The sequence below is a fragment of the Ruditapes philippinarum genome, unplaced genomic scaffold (genome assembly GCF_026571515.1).
Source record: "Ruditapes philippinarum isolate M1 unplaced genomic scaffold, ASM2657151v2 ctg4_1_1_1_1, whole genome shotgun sequence".
Classification (NCBI taxonomy): Eukaryota; Metazoa; Mollusca; class Bivalvia; order Venerida; family Veneridae; genus Ruditapes; species Ruditapes philippinarum.
In genome coordinates this window covers 318579-340118 of record NW_026858503.1, presented here as the reverse complement: position 1 = coordinate 340118, position 21540 = coordinate 318579, and the positions used below count along the sequence as shown (strand labels likewise).

General features: G+C 32.7%; 3 protein-coding genes across 4 annotated transcripts in view; all 3 read right to left on the bottom strand.

Moving 5' to 3' along the window:
• Window positions 1-2458: 2458 nt before the first annotated feature.
• Window positions 2459-5886, bottom strand: LOC132753405 (uncharacterized). The gene is made up of 2 exons (XM_060743868.1): window positions 5243-5886; window positions 2459-4254 (listed from the first exon to the last, which is right to left on the bottom strand). Exons 1-2 carry the CDS (start codon window positions 5581-5583, stop codon window positions 2904-2906), a joined length of 1692 nt encoding a protein of 563 aa, XP_060599851.1. The 5' UTR covers window positions 5584-5886; the 3' UTR covers window positions 2459-2903.
• A 2527-nt stretch (window positions 5887-8413) lies between these two features.
• LOC132753404 (E3 SUMO-protein ligase ZBED1-like) lies at window positions 8414-11085 on the bottom strand. The gene is made up of 2 exons (XM_060743867.1): window positions 10558-11085; window positions 8414-9992 (listed from the first exon to the last, which is right to left on the bottom strand). Exons 1-2 carry the CDS (start codon window positions 10751-10753, stop codon window positions 8614-8616), a joined length of 1575 nt encoding a protein of 524 aa, XP_060599850.1. The 5' UTR covers window positions 10754-11085; the 3' UTR covers window positions 8414-8613.
• Window positions 11086-11630: 545 nt separating this feature from the next.
• Window positions 11631-21540, bottom strand: part of LOC132753380 (conserved oligomeric Golgi complex subunit 6-like) — a 31946-nt gene continuing 22036 nt past the window's right edge. For both annotated transcript variants that reach the window (XM_060743836.1, XM_060743837.1), the window contains 8 exons: window positions 18031-18122; window positions 17285-17399; window positions 16688-16819; window positions 15726-15893; window positions 15002-15109; window positions 13409-13462; window positions 12960-13039; window positions 11631-12343 (listed from right to left, as the gene is read on the bottom strand). In XM_060743836.1, coding sequence (XP_060599819.1) covers window positions 12196-12343; window positions 12960-13039; window positions 13409-13462; window positions 15002-15109; window positions 15726-15893; window positions 16688-16819; window positions 17285-17399; window positions 18031-18122 — 897 coding nt within the window. In that variant the 3' untranslated portion in view covers window positions 11631-12195. The remainder of the gene's footprint in view (window positions 12344-12959; window positions 13040-13408; window positions 13463-15001; window positions 15110-15725; window positions 15894-16687; window positions 16820-17284; window positions 17400-18030; window positions 18123-21540) is intronic.

Here is a 21540-nt window from a genome sequence, read left to right as displayed (position 1 = left end):
CTGTTATAATAGTGCCACAAGGAGACCTTGAAATCTCATATTTTTCTGTCTCATTATTAAAATATAAACATTTTTGTTTTCATTTAGTATTAGAAAAGGCCAGTAGCATTGGTTAAAATATAAACTTGACATTTATCAACATATTGAAGATGAGTATTTAGCGATTCTTTTAAGTTTAGAATAAAGAAGATATAAACATGTTGCATTTAGTCATCCTACAATGTATTGATCATCTTCATTTTAAAAGATTATTCATCATTAGATTCGAAAAAATGACATTTGTAGCGATGGGTCGATCACCTATCCCTCGTCTGTTTTGAGACTGGTCCATAATGAAATCTCCAAATTATGTTTTTCTGAATTGTATCATTACGCTCTTGAGGATATTATTTTTATATGTACATTGTATTTCAACGAAGGTCAGTTTGATGTTTATTACTATAAGACTCATAAAATGTAAAAAATGAAGTTGTTTTATTAAGCAGTACAATTTTCATGTTTTACAGTTTATGTTTCAAACATAAATATTTGAAGAAATTGTCAAACCAAACTGAATATTTTGCATTTATATGAACTAATCTCTGTATACTATTTTGTTAATGTTATTAAATAAATAAGAACAGAATACGTTTTGAATTTGTTATATTTTCCATGGCCTTTTTTAAGGCAGAATAACAAGGTTAAAATTTGTATTGCTTTTTAATTTGACGCCATGAGTGAGGTCATGCCAAGGATGCTACTAAAGGGCATTTGAAAATAATAATAAGTGTGGCGCTTAACTTGTAAGCAAACATTTCTTGTAAAAAGTTAGCCAAACCCTTCAAATTATTAGTCCAAGATGCACTTTTCAAGATGCCATATCAATGATAAAAGTGGAATTAATTGAGTGTAGTGTTTAGGCACTGCCCATGATGTGGTGAGATTTTAAACCGCGATCTCTCATGTAGTTCTTCATGTATAGGTGGAGCCAAGATCTCGTGGAACAAGACCTTGACTGTATGGGGAATGTGGTAATGTTTTAATACTGTTACCATTAGGGCAAGAAAGAAAAACAAATGATTTTTAGACTGACGATCTTGATTCCTGAATCGGCGCATGCTGACATATGGACGGACTGAAACATAATGCTCCGGAATGCAGAAAGAATGTCCGTAAAAGACCCATGTGATACTTCTGCACTCTGGCACAGAAAACAGTTGCCATTATTCCCTGGCAATAAAAACAGTGCATACATGATGAATTTTTGTGGACCAAACGCTATGAACTATTTGGGGTCTTCCATTCACTTTCATCGATCCACACCTTGTTTTTATTGCCATGAAGAATACATGTACTTTAGTAATTCATGTTTTATCGCCAGTCACGATTTTAGCCATGCGTTGGGGTTCAGCATTCTTGTACCTTTCACAATTCGCATGTGTCCCTTGTTTTGGTTATCATTCATAAGGCGTGCAAAATTTAAAAAGTTTCGTATTTACCAATGACGATTATGCTACATAATAACTTATCCCTGTATTTTCTCCACTGTTTCGCGGGCATCTTCCTGACTACAGCTGCTTTTGTTGCAGTAACATCACATTCGACTGTTGCATTAAGTAAAATATCCGTCCCACACGATTAAATTAACCAGGCACATCTCCTAAATGTGGCATATAATAAGTGGACTGTCTAAATCTGATCAATATCAGGCGTTGCAAAGCCAAGCATTACGCACTCTTTGCAAAACGCTTTTCGGTCTTGGAAAAAAAAAAGTTCTCTGTGTCTTGTCATTTTGAATCACAGTATACATAACCTTAGTAAGTTCAAGTCAAAATTTTTATCTGCTGTGTAAGTGTATCCGTGTTTCTTGTACATGTAGCAGAGAGTCTGAACATTCTACAGATGTATAGTATTAGCATAATAAGCTCTCAAAGTTAAAAAAAAATAAGAATGAGGAGTACTTTACAAATGCCCCTTGTAGGTACATGTACATGGAGTATGTAATTCAAAGTCAAATATGTTTTTTACATGAGGTTGACAAGTTCATCTTACAGTCGTGTTATATGTATTGTCAATATCGAAACATGGACGTCCTGGGGTATGATTCAGATTTTACTTTTTGGCAGTTTAACAAATATTGAAACTTCTGGTCATGGATTTTCAATCTTATGAGTATAATTATATCTACTATAAATTATATTTCCAACATGAGCCACATTTAGTATATATGTTAATTTTGTTATCATTGCCTTCTTTTGGAAAAAAGAGAAATAATGATTTTTTAATCATTACATTATTTTGAATAGTACATCAGTAAAAATTCACTGATAATATGCCACTTTCAATTTCAATATTTTGATATAGTTTTTGTATTCTGTGAGAATTAATATATACCACACCAGATAAGTCAATTTTTTAGGTAAAAAAATACTCTTTCACATAACTCTAAATGTTCTAAAAGGGAAATTCCCATATGTTATTAATGAATCCTGAAAATCGTTTACATTGAAGACACACTTTGATTTACACAGTTGTTAACACTATGACACCGAAAAGTATCCCTTTACGTTTATTAATATTAAAAGCAATGGAGTAACACATTGCAACACATTCGAATATACATGTATAATATTAATAGGATTAAAGAAAAATGACCGCTGTCTGAGAATAGAGGCAAAACAAAAGGTAAGTATTTCTGTAGCTACATATAGGAAAATATATGAAATAAGCAATCAATTTTTTATAACAGAATATAAAATATTGTATAATTGCAAGTATTGCTAGTGTGATTTTTTGAACTTAAAAAGAAATTTAGTAAACTATAATTATATACAGTACTAGTATATCAAACTATGAACTCAGTCATTAAATTAAGCACATATCTTCACTTCTTCAACCCTTAAGCATATACACAGCTTTCTCATTCATATTCTTTTTCCATATACTTCAATGTTGTTGTCATTACTTCTAATTATACACATCTTAAACGTTTGTAGATTATAACATACTAACTGTATTCGGGTTTTATCTTTTTCATTTTTTATAACCTGTCCTATCAGGTCACCATCAGATGTAAACTGTACAACATTTGTAGAGCGCAACCCAGATACCAGAACGCTGCCTGCTTCAGTGAGACAACAGCAGTTAGCTCCCCTTATTTGTTTATCCTTGAATGTTGTAACAATCTGGCCAGTCTTGTCAAGTACTATCAGTCCATTATGATAATCAGCAACATAAATCCTTGTAGCGTCCTTACTTACAGTTAGGCTATGTATGCCAGAGAACAGTTTCTGACCTTCTTGGCTAATGTTGAACTCTTTAAGCTTCCTTCCAGACAATGTGTAGATATAAACTGATGACCGATTGTCAGAAATATACAAATTATTGTTTGCATATGCAAGACCAATACATGTACAATCAATTGTAATCTTGTTTGTTATTTTCATCTTTCCTTCTAGAGAAATGAAATGAATTTTCTGCCGTGTTTGCAAAGGTGATAAAGATATTGCTACTTGAGAATTAGTGATTGCGCAAACTTCCCCTGGTGCTGAAGGTAGATCATAATAGCCTGTCACAGTATAGGTGTTACTGTCTAACCGTTTAATATTCTGGTTTTGTGTATCAGCTAGGATTATTGTGCCATCCTCCGTACAACAGGAACTGGTGAAATCACAGTTATCTTTGTCAGTCTTCAATTTAACACAATAAGACCGTTTTGCTTGAATCTCAAATAACATGTTCTCAGCTTTTGTATTTTTCTCTGTTAGTTCACCTAGGATATTGCTTTGCTCTAGACGTTGAAGGAGTTCCATATCAGGTTTGAACTCTACGTCAACCACACCCTTCTTTTTAGAATCTGCTACACACATGTTAGCAAGATTTGCTGCATGCTCTCCCATCTTTAAATAAACAAAAACTTCAGATTGACTTTTGTTTGAATACGCTAATTTATCGTTAGCTGAGGTAACCCTGGCCATGTTATCTTTTAACTGTCTCACTTCTGTTTCAATCTTGTCTTCAAGAAGTTTGAATAAATCTTCTACTTTATCTACAGCGTTTTTCTCTAGCCTGTCCAGTTCTTGTCTGAATTTTCTTATATCAGCCAGTAACTCCGTTTTTCTTTTCTGCAGTCTATGTTTATCTTGTTTACATCGGTTAACTTGTTCTGCAAGGGTCTTACCTATTCCTGACAGGTATGCTTGTATTCTTCGTGGAGTAACATGTTGGGTGTAATGTTTGATATATTCTGGTATGTAGAATGTATCCTTGCATGATCTGGAAAATACAGACAGTTGAAGTTGATTTGCATGTAAGGGAGAATGAATATGCATTCATGGAAGAAGAACAAATTGCTTGCTTTGGCTTAAAGGCCCATTATGCTTAAGAAACGCTATCAGTTTTATTTCTCAGTTTTATTTCTCAAAAACTTATAATTTCTAGTATTTTGTTACAGTTTCCAAAAAAATATGTATAAGCCATATTCATGAACTTTCTTCTGGTACTTTTGCTCTGTTGGCAATTGGTGTTATTTATAGTGAATCATTATTTTGTATGGAAGTCAAATTTTAAATACCACTCTGTTTACGTTTTGCTACCTTAACGACACATTACTGCACGTTCAATGCTAACTTTCTTCAGTTGTTTAACATCTAACATGTTCTTCAATCAATATTTAAACGTTATTGAACACAATCATGTATGACATTTCTAAAGAATTTAAATGAATATGAATTTCTGAGGCATAATGTGCCTTTAATAATAAAAATAGTTCAAGGCATTATTGTTTCAAATACAATTACCTTATTTCATACTCTACTGTATTTTCTTGTTAGAAAATATTAAATGGGTAAAACTTGTTGAAAATATTAAATGGGTGAAACTTGTTTTCGCAAATATTAAATAGGTAAAAACTTTGTTTGCAAATATTCAATATTATAATATCAAATGGCTGGGTTAAACTTGTTCGCAAATATTAAATGGGTAAAACTTGTTTGAAAATATTAAATGGGTAATATTGAATTGGTAAAACTTATTGGCAAATATTAAATGGGTAAATACTTATTGGCAAAATATTAAATGGGTAAAACTTGTAATAAGTTGTTGGCAAATATTAAATGGGTAAAACTTGTTTGAAATATTAAATGGGTAAAAACTTGTTGGCAAATATTAAATGGGTAAATTTTTTTTGAAAATATTAAATGGGTAAAAATTGTTGAAAATATTAAATGGGTAAAACTTGTTCGGGTAAGTTGTAAAAACCAACCTGTGATCAAGTGCCATACACGTAGAACAGCCAACATTATCATGGTTCTGACAGTACCTATCAATGTGTTTATGACTGTGTCTGTCACACCTCTCTCCTTGGGCGCTACGCACACCAGTTCTGATTCCTGGCGTTACCTGAGTTTTATCCAACACTTTGTGACCAACTAGCAAAGGCACTTTGCTGTGAATTTTGACACATTTTAAACAGAAATAATCGTTACATTCTACACAGAACTTTTCACCGTCTGTGTTTTTACCTTGATTTTCACACATGGAGCATACAATATCAAATGTCCTAAAAGCAAGAATATCCGTTTCTAGTTTTCCACCTGCAGCCATTTTGTAAAATATTTAGTTCAAACTCGTTTCTAAAATTTATCTTTAAAACATTTGAAACATATGTTAATTGTCTCCATGTACTTTAATTACAAACATTTTTAAGATAAAAGTTACTTTAAACCAACTCCTAAGGCATTTCAATCATAGATCTACTAGAAAAAAAATATCAGTTTTTACAGTTAGTTAACAGGAATTAGTAAAGTAACAGTACTGTAAAGCTGTCACACATTTTTGCACAACATGTGACTATATCTGTAAAAATATGAAACAAAGTATAAAAAATTTTAAACTTTAAAATATATATATTTCCATATGACTGGTTTAACATAATTATTTGATTCTTTATTGTAAAGCATTAAAATGTGTAATATTATATGGCATGCTTTGCTTTAAAACCTTGTATTCCCCTTTCAAAATTCCATTTCATTTTGTTCCACCTGAGTGATGGATAAGCTTATATGTCACCAAGGTCCTGCACATTGTTTTCTTGTTAAGGACCCACAATTTTTTATGTTAGGACCAATAACGACACTTTCCATGGAATGGAGCCAATTATGTGTCTAAATCTTTTCTCTTCCTCATTCATTTTTAAATGCCTTTTCTTTACTTTTAAACATTTTTTTAAATACTCGTAAGTAAAAGCTGGAAAAGAGGGTTAAACTTTCTTTTTCTTGATCTAGGAAAATATTCCTTATGATTAAGAATTACTACTTAATAACTCATTAACATGCTTTCATTTATGGTTAAAAGAATTTGACAATTTAGTCTTGTAATATGAGGAGAAGTCATTTGCATTTGATTTTGAGCAAACTTTTATTTGTAACTATCAAACTATAAAACAAGTTTTGTAAGGGAATATAAGCGAAAAGGTGACAGCACAAATGTGTTTTTACTGTTAAACAAGAAGATACTTGTAATATTAAATACATTGTAAATTTGATTTAAGTGAAAAAAGTGCTATTTTTATGTCCCTTTCATGCAAAAGGGACTTTCACAACCTCAGACCACCCCTAAATTGATTTAACTGAAGAAATTCTATACATGTATTTCAGACCCTTTCATGCAAAAGTGACTTTCACTTGCAAAATCAAACAAAAAAGCTATTCAACTTGTGCTCAAATTATTTAATAGATCTAATACAATATACCAATACATTTTACAGGAATGCTAGTGCTTATATATTTTCAACAATTGTCATAGAATATATATAAAAAGAAGAACTGGAATGTCATGCTTACACTGTTAAGATTTTACACCAATAACATGTTGCTTAAAAGATGGAGGTGTCATTTTTGAAAATAATTTATATTTCATAGTAGCTGAGAAACATATTTCAGGCTGGTATGAAACTATTTTTCTCTGCAAGGACACGTTGGATCTTACTGTACCTTTATACTGTATCTAAAACATTATTTTGAGCTTCACTTTCCCGAGGAAGCTTAAAATAAATTTCTTAGGGGAAGATAATCTTGAAAGCCATTTTTGCTTAATCATTTCCCTTTTTTGATTTAGAATACACAATTTTTTTCTCAAAATTGGAATGCATTTCTACAGAGCAGGTAATGTTTTGATTTGGTTTTGCTCAGTTATGCCCCCTTTTTGACTTTTTATTTTTGTTTAAGTACATTAACTTTTTCTCAAAAAGTATATTCATTTTTTAACTTAGGAGTACTTGTTCACTATCATTTGTAATCCTGAAAGTCAACTTTAATTATTTCCCTTTTTTTATTTCGAATATTTGCCTTTTTCTCCAAAACTGTTAAAGGTATTCACCTTAAACTTGAAATATTTGTTGACTTTCATTGGCTACGTATGCCCTCTTTTCTATGTTACTTAATTCAACATAATAGCGAAAATAAAACAGCAGGGAGAAGGACGGGGCAGGTCGTATAATTTGAATTCAACAACCGTAACCACACAGCCACCTTTAAATCAAGCTTTTCAAATTATTAACAAACATACAATGATCAATGCAATGATACCTCTTCAATTTATATTTACTAAATATATATATTGAAATATTCTTTCAAAATGAACCTTTTCATTTCTTCACTTTTTCAAAACTCTGTGACATTAGATTTATCAGGTATCACTAAACAATCAAGGGTTTTTCAAAATTTAAACTTACAATACAGTTAATGTTGTTTTAAAAGAAACAAGAGCCGGTTGAACCGGGTGATGCTCCCCGAATAAGTTTTGGACACAGGAAGGTTTACTTCTTGTTGTGCACAGACAAAGTTCAAAGTGTAAAAAACAACCCAAATATTGTGCACAACACATTGTCTCAATATGGTGATCATTTTTGTGAAATAGTTGTAAAATCCGACTTCAAATAATAGGGGTGTGGATCGTCGGATAAGTGACGATCCGATCCACGATTCAGCACTAACGATCACAAATCGAACCACGAATCTTTTGTTATCAAGACACCCATAAAAACATGAACATTGGTTCTTAAAAACATGTTTATTTTTCTTAAAACATATAGAAAATAAAACATATTTGCCAATATAAACTGGGTTTTATTTATTATTTATTCTTTGCATGAGTGTACATCTGTGAAACATATATGGTGAAAAATAACTGCCATAGATAGTCAACAACCATACTTATGATTTTTAACCAGATTCACCAGTCAGCCCCTAAAATTTACATGTTATGAAGAATGGAAGCAATGTCCTTGGTTTCATTAAAGTTTTTTTTCAAAAAAATTAATTGATCAACACACTGAGGGTCAAGACATGACCTAGTTGCTGTAACAATATCTCCAGCAGTTGAAAATATACGTTCTGAAGCAACAGAACTTGCTTGTACACACAAGAGCCTAGAAAGACGAGGTAACCTGACAGCAATGCCCTTCCAGAACTTCAAGGGATCCTCACAGGATAGCACTTTTGACTCACATTTGTACATTTCAATTTCCTTGCAAATAAGCTCTTCATTGGAAAGAGGTGGCTCCACCTTTGAAATTTCAATATCATCATCATCTATCAGGAAACTAAGACCAGATCTCATTTTCTTTGCAGGAGATTAAATTGTGTCCTCGTTTTTAGGCTCCACCGAGTCTAGCTGGCTTGGGAGAGCTGGCAATGGTGGTAAGTCTGTCTGTATCGAAGGTTCCTCAAATTCAGATTTTACCTTAATAGGCAGGTGTGGAAGCAAAGCCATCAGTTTATCCTTAAGTCTGTCCCAAACAGCTAAAGGGGCTTTGTACTTTACCCTGGGATCCAATGATGTTGCTTCTTCAAGGTACTCTAACAGAACATCATTTATGTACCTTTTCTCTAAGTCTTGAAGTATAGCCTTCTTGATTTTCTGCTGAAAAGCAGTATCACCCTCCATATGGGTATACAACTTCTTAAGTTTCAGGAGCAATGGATACATAAGCCCTACTGTAGGGTGCTGGTCAGCAGATAGCGCCAGGGTAGCTTGATACATAGGCTCCATTAACTGTAAGAATATCTCCAAGCGTCGAACCTCATCTTGCCCAAGTACACTACTAGCCTGTAGGGATTTTGCTTCATGTTGCTTCTTAATACTTTCATCTGAGAGACAGGCTAAAATGGCAAGTTGCTGCTGAAGGAAGCGCTCCACCATGAGATAACTCGAATTCCATCTGGTTTTGACATCGATGATGAGTTTCTTCTCAGGTAGTTGTAGCATTTTTTGCTTCGTTTTAAGCAGAGCAGCGGCAGTGGTACTCCGATGCATAAAGGAAACAACTGACCGGATCTTAGCCAAAATATGATGAACCTCTTTAATATCAAGTGCGCGGGAAGATGCTAAATTTAAGGTATGGGCAAAGCATCCAATATGGATGGATATTCCAGCTGTATGTGCAGCAATTTTCATGTTTGCAGCATTATCTGTAGTAAGGGCACATACCTGACAACCCCATTCAAGCTGTGCTTGACGAAGCACGTTTCCAACATGTTCTCCAGTATGAGATTCTGGTAGCTGCCTTGTCTGAAGAACACGAGAACAGAGTTCCATTTCAGAGTCAATGAAGTGGGCTGTGATAGTCACATATGATTGGGTGGCTCGACTTGTCCAGCTGTCTGTGGTCCAGGCTATAGCTTCTGCACTCAATAATTCGCCTTTAATACGTGAGGCTACAGAATCATACATTCTTGGAATTACGTCTTCACTAAATGTTTGTCTGCATGGGAATTTGTAGCGAGGCTCACACTCATGTATCATGCTTCTGAAGACTGAACTCTCTACGGTGCTGAATGGACGCATATCATCTATAAGATATCGGGCAATACCTACAGTTATTCTGTGAACTTTGGATGGAGCCAACTTCACTCTTTGTGCCATGTGAAAGGGATTGCTTGGAGATATGCTAGCAGTTACACAGCTTGTGCTTGTAGATGCCCCTGTTGCTGACGTTTGTAATTTGACACCTCCTTTAAAAGAAAAAAGATTTAGATTATTTATTTATTTATAAATTTTCATACATTTATTTATTTATTTATTTATTTATAAACTTGTTATACAGTATACACTTTCATTATTATAAATGTTTCCAATATTTACATTGTACATAAATATTTCCATTTAATAACTATGTAAATGTAATCATTGTCAGAATGTCACTCATATGGAGTATATTGTAAAGTTCTGTACTAAATTAATAATGTTCTGTTCTGTTATTCAAAAGTTCAGAACATATGCAAAACACGTTTTAAAATTAAATTTCATTTATTTTACAGTATAATATACGTTTGATATTCCGGTATATTGTTAAAATGAAATGTTCTTTCGCGGGCAATATATAGCATAAATAAAATTATATACTGTTCAACAGTTCTCTTTTTAGCTTTTGTTTATAAAGTTCACTTTGTCAAAGATATTATGAATGAATAAACAAAATATAAAACAATAAATGAAAATAGTATATGCAGGACTTAGTTTAGTTTTTAACATAAAAAATATTAAGTTATTTAGAATATTTAAAAGAGCAAAAAATACCTTTCGACATAGGGTCGATTCCGTGGTGCCTTTTCATGTGATTAGAGAGATTTGTTGTACCGCCGGTATATGTCATTTCACCTTGGCATGTTTTACAAACAGCCTTTTTTTCATTCTCTATTGAGATACCGAAATATTTCCACACGTTAGAGGTAAATTTAGCTGGAGGATTTCTGTATCGTCGCGACTCCGACATTGTTGCAGACTTTATGTGTGACGTTATGCTGACGTAATTATGAACTTAAGTTTCGCAAAATTGGATTATTAAAAATAGAACAGTATTCGGTACATGTCACATTATTATAACTTTATATATACCAACTTAAAATCAATTTTGATGTAAAAACATAGTGCTCAACAAAGATAAAGTTATTCTTTTTCCGAAACTAATGACTTCCTAGCTCAGCATCATGGAATTTGTTTGTTTACTTCCTGTTTTTAATCGGCAAATTGTATTGAGGTAAATGTCGCATAATTCATAGTTAAATTGTTATTTTTTTATCGAATTTTAGAATGTGAAAAACAGTGAATGTATATAAACAAATAAGATCGCGATCCACAATCTCTGGACTGACAAATATCCATACTCAATTTTTCATTATGATTCGTGATTATCCGAGTACTCGGATACTCGCCCCAGCCCTATCAAATAACGAAGTAATGCGCCGGACATGATTTTGCTGCAAGGTCATGCTGTGACCTTGACCTTCAAGGTAGCGACCCAAATGTTGCACACGACACGTCGTCTCAATATGGTGATCATTTCTGTGAAAAAGTTTTAAAATCCGACTTCAAATAATGAAGTTATGGACCGGACACGATTTTGCTGCAAGGTCATGCTGTGACCTTGACCTTCAAGGTAGCGACCAAAATGTTGCGCGTGACACGTCGTCTCAATATGGTGATCATTTCTGTGAAATAGTTTTAAAATCCGACTTCAAATAACAAAGTTATGGGCGGGACACGATGGACGTACGTACGTACGTACGTACGTACGGACGGACGGACAACCCGACTACTATATGCTCCCCCGAAATTATTTCGGGGAGCATAATAAAAACAAAACAAAGAAATTATCAAATAATAATATATTTAATTCAATATATCCCAGCCTATTTACACAAACAATTACTCCAACATTGCAATACATAAGTTATCACAGAAACATTCTTAATAAACTTATCCCACATCTTTCAAAGTCATAATGTTACCTCTGACTTGCAGAATGTCTTAAATGGACTTGTCCAGCTCCCTGTAACTGTCCATTATTAATTTTGACAATATCATATTGAAAACTTGAAGTTGGATATTCTCCCTTGCCATGCTCTTTAGCAAAGGCTTATCACTTTTGGTTCCAGCAGATTTAGAAATAAAATAGAATTTTTTTTTTCCAATTGACAATTTTTCTTTTCTTCTTCAAACAAAAAATGCAATAAATTTTAAGAATAAGTTACAATTTATATTGTACAAGCTTATTACCTTCAGTATTGCCTACTCAAAATGTATTAAAAACTATAACAGTGGGTATTTTTTCTCACCCTTTTAAGAGTTTCACAACTTGGTCTTGTAATTTCAGTACAATGTAAAGATACTCTCCAATATAAAATCAAGAGTTTCAAAATTTGGTCTGGTACCATATTACATGAGAAGTTTCACAACTTGGTCTGGTGTTCTAGGTACAATGCTATGATACTCTCCGTACTCGTTCTTTGGATCACTAATTGCATCATACATCAGCTTATAGGACTTACAGATTAGTTCTGAGGAATTCTTTTTGATAAGTTCTCTGAAAAAGCAAAAACATTCAATATACTGACTGAATAATAAAGGTTTTTTTGTTTTTAAATTCTAACCCCGAATATTCCACATTTAGTATACTAACTTGTACAATCTCAAACAAATCTATGCACCTTATAAAGTACATCATAAAAAGTAAATGGACATTTAAAGTTATAAAGTCAATTACAGTCATGGGAGTATATAATATATGAAAAGAAGCCAATATTCTCACAATGTACATATAAGAAATGAACAAAAGTATCTCTAACCAGATCAGTGAATTTTCAACCTTATTGTGCTAAATACAGAAGTTAACTTTCATAAACAATACAACGAGTGTGTAGTTTCTGGGAAACTTTTTTAGCTTATAAAGAGGACCGTATTGATAAATGAGAGTCATAACATTACTTGTGTACATTTATTTTCAGAAACCAAATGAAAATGTGTGTGTTTAATACATGTACATGTAGTCGTATCATGATCTGTACCAAGTTTCCTTAAAAATCTCTCCACTCTTTAAAAGACATTGGATGTAACACGCTTGAACAAATGTGAGACAGATCTGCCATAAAGGGCGTACGTCTACTGAAAATGTAAAGTACCTTCATGCTGAGATAACTTACCTATTTTTGGAGCTTGTGATCAGTGTAAACTGTGGTAACAATAAACTATCTGGACTGGCTAAATAACTGTCAAATTTGTTCTGCAATTTATTTATATGTTACATTTTGATAATTTCATATCAAAGCATTTAATGACCAACAGTTCTTTTTATGAAAAAAAAGAAGATTTTTCTTACATCAAATAATTGTTTATAATAATTTTTTCTATTAATTTACATAAGCAGTGAAATTTTCTGAAAATAATGTATGTGATTTTCCATATGCAATTGGTAAGTTTCAATCCTAGAATAGACATTTCAATTAGCCTTAATTCTAATATTTTAAATACATTAACAGTTTCTTTAATTGTAACTATTAACATTTTCTTTAATTTTAAATTCAACAGCAAAACACTAATATCAAAAAAGACAAATACACAAGTTGAAAAATAAAGATACAGTATGTCTTACCATAGCAGATTTTACAGTGATGGCATCTAACCCTTGTAAAGAAGACAATGGGCCCTGAAAAAGTAAGAAAACAAAACTTAACTGCTGTTCACTGTTTTCAAAATGGTTACACAACTTTTTGTAGTAAGTATGTAATACAGCAATCCAATGATGACAAACAGTTGAATAAATACTGTCTACAAGTCAAATAATGTCTATCTTTGCAATCAAAAAGTCCAATAATGTCTATATCTTTGTAATCAGGCAGTCTAATAATGTCTATATCTTTGTTATCAAATCATCAAATAATGTCTAGATCTTTGTAATCAAGCCGTCCAATAATGTTTTTGTAATCAAACAGTCTAATAATGTCTACATGTTTGTTATCAAATCGTCCAATAATGTCTATATCTTTGTAATCAAGCCGTCCAATGATGTCTTTGTAATCAAACAGTTCAATAATGTCTATATCTTTGTAATCAAGCCGTCCAATAATGTCTTTGTAATCAAACAGTTCAATAATGTCTATATCTTTGTTATCAAACAGTCCAATAATGTCTAGATCTTTGTTATCAAACCATCCAATAATGTCTTTGTAATCAAACAGTCCAATAATGTCTAGATCTTTGTAATCAAACAGTTCAATAATGTCTAGATCCTTGTAATCAAGCCGTCCAATAATGTCTTTGTAATCAAACAGTTCAATAATGTCTATATCTTTGTTATCAAACAGTCCAATAATGTCTAGATCTTTGTTATCAAACCATCCAATAATGTCTTTGTTATCAAGCAGTCCAATAATGTCTTTGTAATCAAACAGTCCAATAATGTCTATATCTTTGTTATCAAACAGTCCAATAATGTCTAGATCTTTGTTACCAAACCATCCAATAATGTCTTTGTAATCAAACAGTCCAATAATGTCAATATCTTTGTAATCAAACAGTTCAATAATGTCTAGATCCTTGTAATCAAGCCGTCCAATAATGTCTTTGTAATCAAACAGTTCAATAATGTCTATATCTTTGTTATCAAACAGTCCAATAATGTCTAGATCTTTGTTATCAAACCATCCAATAATGTCTTTGTTATCAAGCAGTCCAATAATGTCTTTGTAATCAAACAGTCCAATAATGTCTAGATCTTTGTAATCAAACAGTCCAATAATGTCTAGATCTTTGTTATCAAACCATCCAATAATGTCTTTGTAATCAAACAGTCCAATAATGTCTAGATCTTTGTAATCAAACCGCCCAATAATGTCCACATTTCTGCAATCAAACAGTCCAATAATATGTATATCTTTAATCAAAGAGATCAATAATAATAATGTATAATTTTATCTTGGTAATCAAGCAGTCAAAAAACATACATATCTTTGTAACCCAACAGTCCAGTAAAACAGTGCTCGGCCATAAGTTATATCTTAGCAATCAAGCAGTCAAAAAATGTATATATCTTTGTAATCCAATAGTCCAGTAAAACAGTGCTTGGCTATAAGTGCAGGCAGCCAGAACTTACAGTTCTGTATTAAAGAGTAAGTACATCTATGACCAAAAATATACTGGTAATAAATATTAATCTGACTGACCGACTGACTGACTAATCACAAACCTGTTTGGGTTGATGTTGTTGAATGGAACCATATATATGAGCAAGATCAACACGGTTTAGAATAAATGCCGCCTGTTCACTAACCATAGTGTCAATTTGGGCATCAATCTAAAATAGGAATATACTATTGCTTTAACCCTTTGGTAGGCTAGTGTCATATTTTGAAAATGCAACCATACATTGTATTTCTACAGAGACAACCATCATAAATTGCAAGCATAAAATTTGCATGAGCAAATAAAAGTAATATGCATTATTCAGTCAACTTTGTACAATCAACTGTCAATGACAGTGCTAGATTTTAAGAATAAAGCAACAAACATAGTTAAATCACTAAATTGAGCAGTATAATAAACTACTATCTATAAATACCCCTTACATCTCCCTAAAATTGCTTTTTGGTTGATTAACATTTATATTCAATTTATAAGTTTATTTATTATAACAAAAAAGTACGACTGACAGCAACCATTAAAAATGTTGAAGAAATTTAGAGAAAATCAAAAAACTTAATATCAATTTATTCAGATATTCTATTTTGAATGGAAAATAGTTACAAAATATGCACAAAGGTTGATTGTCACCAAATAGCTAGTTTATCCATCCTTCGCGTGAATAACAATATAATGTAGATGAGTCTAAAATGGCTACCTTACCCACAACAAAGAGAATATATGACATTAATTTTGGAAGAAATAAATTAGAATATAAATATTTGTTTTACCTGGGCTTGTAACATTTCCTGACGAGTGTCTGTAAACTCATACAGGGCAATTGTTGTCTGCATCAAATATATACAGTTCACCATGTATGCAGCCATATCTACTGTGTTCAGACGACTGGCTGATACTGAACACATCTGGAGCACCGGGTCCAGAACACATGCCAAAATCTAGAAAGCAGGAAGATAAACTAAGTGTAATCTGGACATGGTTACATACTCCAAGATGAGTAGGACAGCTCTCCATATACTTTGAATAGCAAAGCTAAAACTTCACATAAATAACCTGAAAACATCCCTTTTTTAAATATTGCCTTTCCTGACAATCATATCAGATTCCATTAATCTGCTTGCTTATTCATTTCATTTCATTTATTGGCAAATAAACAATGGCCATTACCAGAGTGTCATAACAAATATGGCCAATAGTTTAACATGTACAAACATTATATCACACAATTTATCACAAAATGAATACAAGAATCAAACTAAGAATTAATTTTTTTATTAATTAGCAATATCTTCTGAACTTTTTTGTACCAGGTTTTAGTTCATGTCATGCAATTAACATCCATTACTGGGGCTCAAACTCACAGCAATGTTGGAAAGGTGAAACAAAATTAACAATCTTTAACCACATATGCCATAAAACCTTGCTTGGCAATTTAATTATTACAAAGAAGAGTGATACAGGAATGAGGAAAAAGTAAAAATAAAAATCTACATTTTTTAACCTAAGTTATGTTGACCCTTAAGGATTCCACCTGAAAATCCATCTGAAGGTAGTGGTAAATTATATGGGTATAACATACAAAATGTCTTAAATATCAGTCAATAAATGGCGATGTTGTAACAAGAGTTTAGTAAGACTGATAGATGGATAGAAGGAAATACATGGCACAACTGTACACTCTATAGGAACATTTCAGGCAGCATACAAATTGCTTGTCACACACATTAAGTACCTGTTTAAAGTCCTGTTTTTTATTTTCTAGAGTGACAACAGAAGAGTCATGGCACTGTAGCACATCCTTTAGAAGAGTCATTGTCTGAGCTAGTGAGGCTGTAGGACCTAAATCTGCCGGCGGTAACTCTACCTGTAAAAAAAGTTATCGGTCCTTCTAAATATGAAAACCTTTGATAACCAATATATATTATCACCGTTCATTTCCTTAGTGCCAGTTATAATAATTCATTATGCCCTTCTCTTTCAGTAAACAGAGTCACTAATCTATGAGAACATAGGTAACTACATATCAAAGCAGAATCAGTCATACCAAAATTTCATGCACTTTAATTATAGCACCACACGGCATTAAAGTACATGGAAAGTTGTACCGAAAAAGAACCTGTAATATTATGTCAAGTGTGCTTTGAGATTTTTCCTGTAAAAAGGCATACTGGGTAATCAAAATTACAATACTGATGTTAAAGTTGCCCTTTTATTTCCAATCATTCTTTTTAAAAAAGCTACATTTTTTACTAAAAGTTCCTGCTTAAGATATAGAAATCAAAAACTTCATATTTGCATTTATAACTGATGTAACAAGATAAGACCTCACCTTATCCAGTAGTTTGTTGGCATTACATGTTAAACTGTTAAAGAACATTCTGTGGCTCAGATCACGTATTTCCAAAATAGTTGACAACAAAGCAGCATCTGGGTTAATTATCTGCCTGAAATTAAGAATAAAAAGAAACAAAACAATATTTAAAGTACTGTAATGCTTGAATATTGAACTTTTTAAATTTCATCTAAATTTATCACAATTAAAACAAACAATGAGTTGCACGGTTGTCATAAAAGAAATTCTGAGACTATTTGTTTTGAATTTGTGGTGGTCATTTTGGCTTTATCACAAAGAATGATATAAAGAATTTGAGGCTCATGTTCTTGGCATATGATTTAGGACAAAGCTGTTTGCAAAGGCTGCTTGTAATTGCTCTCAGAGGGCTAAGAGTTAAAAATTGGAAACACAACAATATGGATTCTGATCAGATTGCATGGATGTTCATACGGTCTTATACTTTACAATAGTCAGATCATTATGAGCAGTAGTTTCTATCACTGCTTTATGTCTCCTAAATATAATTTAAATATACCTATTTATATATGAGCCGCGTCACGACAAAACCAACATAATGGGTTTGCAACCAGCATGGATCCAGACCAGCCTGCGCATCCGGGCAGTCTGATCAGGATCCATGCTGTTCGGTTACCAACTCTATTACAAGTAGAGAAACTGATAGCCAACAGCATGGATCCTGATCCATATATGCTTACTAATACCTTTATTTAGTTTCTTACCCTATAGTATGCAGGTAGAATTTAAGAAGATTGTTCAGTTTGTAGAGTGTTACAGCATCTTGTTCCGACACCAACACCTGCTCCACCCTAACCTATAAAAGAATTGAACATAATTACGTATGCTATTTCTTAAGTAAAGTCCATTGAGAAGTACAAAATACGCTTGACGGAAAAGCAAAATGACTGTTTTTCTACATGATGCTGTATTGTCAATAAATAAAAATATTGTATATATGGTATAATTATGTTATAGATATATTTGTATATAAAAGTTATATTAAACAAGAACGTGTTTGTTAAACACAAATGCTCCCGGCTCCGATTCTTGTCAGTAGCAATATTTCAAACTAGAAATGTGTCATCATGCCACGAATGCCCCCGCATGCAGCCAAAATTTCAGACGGTGCATTAATTATTTTTTTCATTTTAAGTTCAAAGCCCTTAAAACTTTTCAATGTTAACACAAACCATTTCCATACCATGTTCAAAGCACTGAAATTATTCAGTCTTAACCTTTTAGAAATAGCATATTGCATATTTGTAGCCAAAATAATGGCTAAAAGAATGAGTGGTGAAACTGAAAGTTCAAAATTTTTCCAACATTCAGGAAAGATAAGTTTGTCTAAAATCATTGAACCATGACCAAATTCCAACTTAAACTGCTTATTCCTAAGATGTATCTATATTATTTTCAAAGTGAAAGAGACATAACTCTGCCAAAAATCATCAAACCATGACCAAATTCCAACTTGACCTGCCCATTCCTTTGACATATCCATATGTCAAATTAAAGTTGAATATGTGACACTGTTGGGTAGATAAGGAACAGAAACTGTAAATTTCATATTATTTTCAAAGTGAAAGGGGCAATACTCTGCCAAAAATCATTGAACCATGACCAAATTTGAACTTGACCTGGGCATTCCAAAAACATATCCATATGTCAAATTTGAGTTGAATGTGTTGTACCATTGGGGAGATAATAAACGGAAACTGAAAATTTAATTCATATTACTTTCAAAGTGAAAGGGGCATAACTCTGCCAAAAATCATTGAACCATGACCAAATTTGAACTTGACCTGCCCATTCCTTTGACGCATCCATATGTCACGTTTGAGTTGAATGTGTTGTACCTTGAGGAAGATAATGAACGGAAACTGAAAATTTCATATTATTTTCAAAGTAAAAGGGGCATAACTCTCCCAAAAATCATCGAACCATGACCAAATTAGAACTTGACCTGTATTTTTTCATGACATATCAATGTGTCAAGTTTGAGTTGATTGTGTTGTACCATTGGGGAGATAATGAACGGAAACTGAAAATTTCATATTTTTTTCAAAGTAAAAGGGGCATAACTCTGCCAAAAATTATCGAACCATAACCAAATTCGAACTTGACCTGTATTTTCTCATGACATATCCATATGTCAAGTTTGAATTGAATGTGTCCAACCGTTCTTAAGATAATGAACGGAAACTGAAATTTCATATTATTTTCAGAGTAAAAGGGGCATAACTCTGCCAAAAATCATCGAACCATGACCAAATTCGAACTTGACCTGTATTTTCTCATGACATATCCATATGTCAAATTTGAGTTGAATATGTCCAACCGTTCTTAAGATAATGAACGGAAACTGATGATGACGGAATGACAGAATGACGGAAGGACGGAAGGACGGAAGGACGGAAGGACGGAAGGACGGAAGGACGGAATGACGGAACAGGGTAACACTATATGCCCCGGCCATTACATGGCGGGGGCATAAAAATGTTTACCCATTCGCTCAGTTATGGACAGAAATATTGCCAAAAAATTGTAAACACAAGTTATATAGCTTGACAGAGTCATGGCATTTTGTAATTGTGAAATATATAAGTTGCCAAGTCATTGCTATGACTTGTGAAGTGATAAATATTCAACTTTATCAAATATATATAAATGTAAGAAATCTATACTTGGCACCCTTGACCTTGACCTACTGACACCTATAGAATATCATGCAAGTTATCTTCCTACCAAATATGAAATACACCTGTCAATAAATAAAGGCTGTATGGGCAAAAATGTTAAAATCTATTTTGAGCATTGATGACCTTGATCAAACTGACCAATAACTCCATCCAAAGGAAGAATACCATGCAAGTTATCTTCCAACCAAATTTGAAATAAATCTGTCAATAAATAAAGGCTGTATGGGCAAAAGTGTAAAAATCTATTTTTAGCACTTGTGACCTTGACCCAACTGACCCCTAACTCCATCCAAAGTAAGAATAACATGCAAGTTATCTTCCTACCAAATATGAAATATATCTGTCAATAAATAAAGGCTGTATGGGCAAAAGTGTAAAAATCTATTTTTAGCACTAGTGACCTTGACACACTGATCCCTAACTCAATCAAAAGGAAGAATACCATGCAAGTTATCTTCCTATCAAATATGAAATACACCTGTCAATAAATAAAGCCTGTATGGGCAAAAGTGTAAAAATCTATTTTTAGCACAAGTGACATTGACCCACTGATCCCTACCCCAATCAAAAGGATGAATACCATGCAAGTTATCTTCCTACCAAATATGAAATATATTTGTCAATAAATAAAGGCTGTATGAGCAAAAGTGTAAAAATCTATTTTTAGCACTGGTGACCTTGACCCAACTGACCACTAACTCCATCAAATTTTATGTTCCTATCAAGTATAACTGACATCTGTGTATAGAATATGGTTAATACACCTGTAAAAATGTAAAAATCTATTTTTAACATTGGTGACCTCGACATTGGTGACATTGACCTTGACCCAAATGACCCCTTACTATACCCAAAGAAGTAGGACCTCCCTTGGCATGTTTATATTAAACATTAAAGACATCAACCAAAAAATAAAGGCTGTATGAGCAAAAATGTTTAAATTTATTTTTTAAACCAGTGACCTTGACCTTGACCCTAGAGACCACTTACTCCACAAAAAATTAGAGGACCATTAAAGGTATCCACCTACCAAATATGCAAGATATCATTAAATAAATTAAGCAATTAAGAGAAATTTACGATAAATCCAACTTGCCGAAATAGGTTAACCAGACAAAGTGAAAAAAGGGAAATAACTGGGAAATATGGATGACACAGTTATATAACTTGGCAATATCATGTACTTTGTATTGATAAGTAAGTGTGGAAATTATGAAGCCATTAGTATAGATAGAACTTAAGATATTTCCAATTTGCCGTTTTAGGTTAACCATTATTCATTTTCTAAGTGCTGAAAAGGGCAATAACTTGGTAAATATGGAAGCCATAGTTATGTAACTTGACCAGATCATGTACTTTGTATTGATTAGTAAGTGTGTAAACTAAGAAACCATTGGTACAGGTAGAACTTTAGAAAAATCCAACTTGCCGTTAACCTCGTACGGACAGACGGATGGACGGTTCAATTACTATATGCCCGGGGGCATAAAAAAAATTTGTAATTATTTCTTTTATCTTTATTGAATCAATGTA

Bases quoted from the DNA above. Each gene is read 5' to 3' on its own strand.
- LOC132753405 (XM_060743868.1), bottom strand. From the start codon at position 5,583: ATGGCTGCAGGTGGAAAACTAGAAACGGATATTCTTGCTTTTAGGACA. The intron at 4,255-5,242 runs GTTGGTTTTTAC...TGTATTTTCCAG, and splicing joins TGTATGGCACTTGATCACAG to ATCATGCAAGGATACATTCT.
- LOC132753404 (XM_060743867.1), bottom strand. From the start codon at position 10,753: ATGTCGGAGTCGCGACGATACAGAAATCCTCCAGCTAAATTTACCTCT. The intron at 9,993-10,557 runs GTATTTTTTGCT...TTTCTTTTAAAG, and splicing joins AATCGACCCTATGTCGAAAG to GAGGTGTCAAATTACAAACG.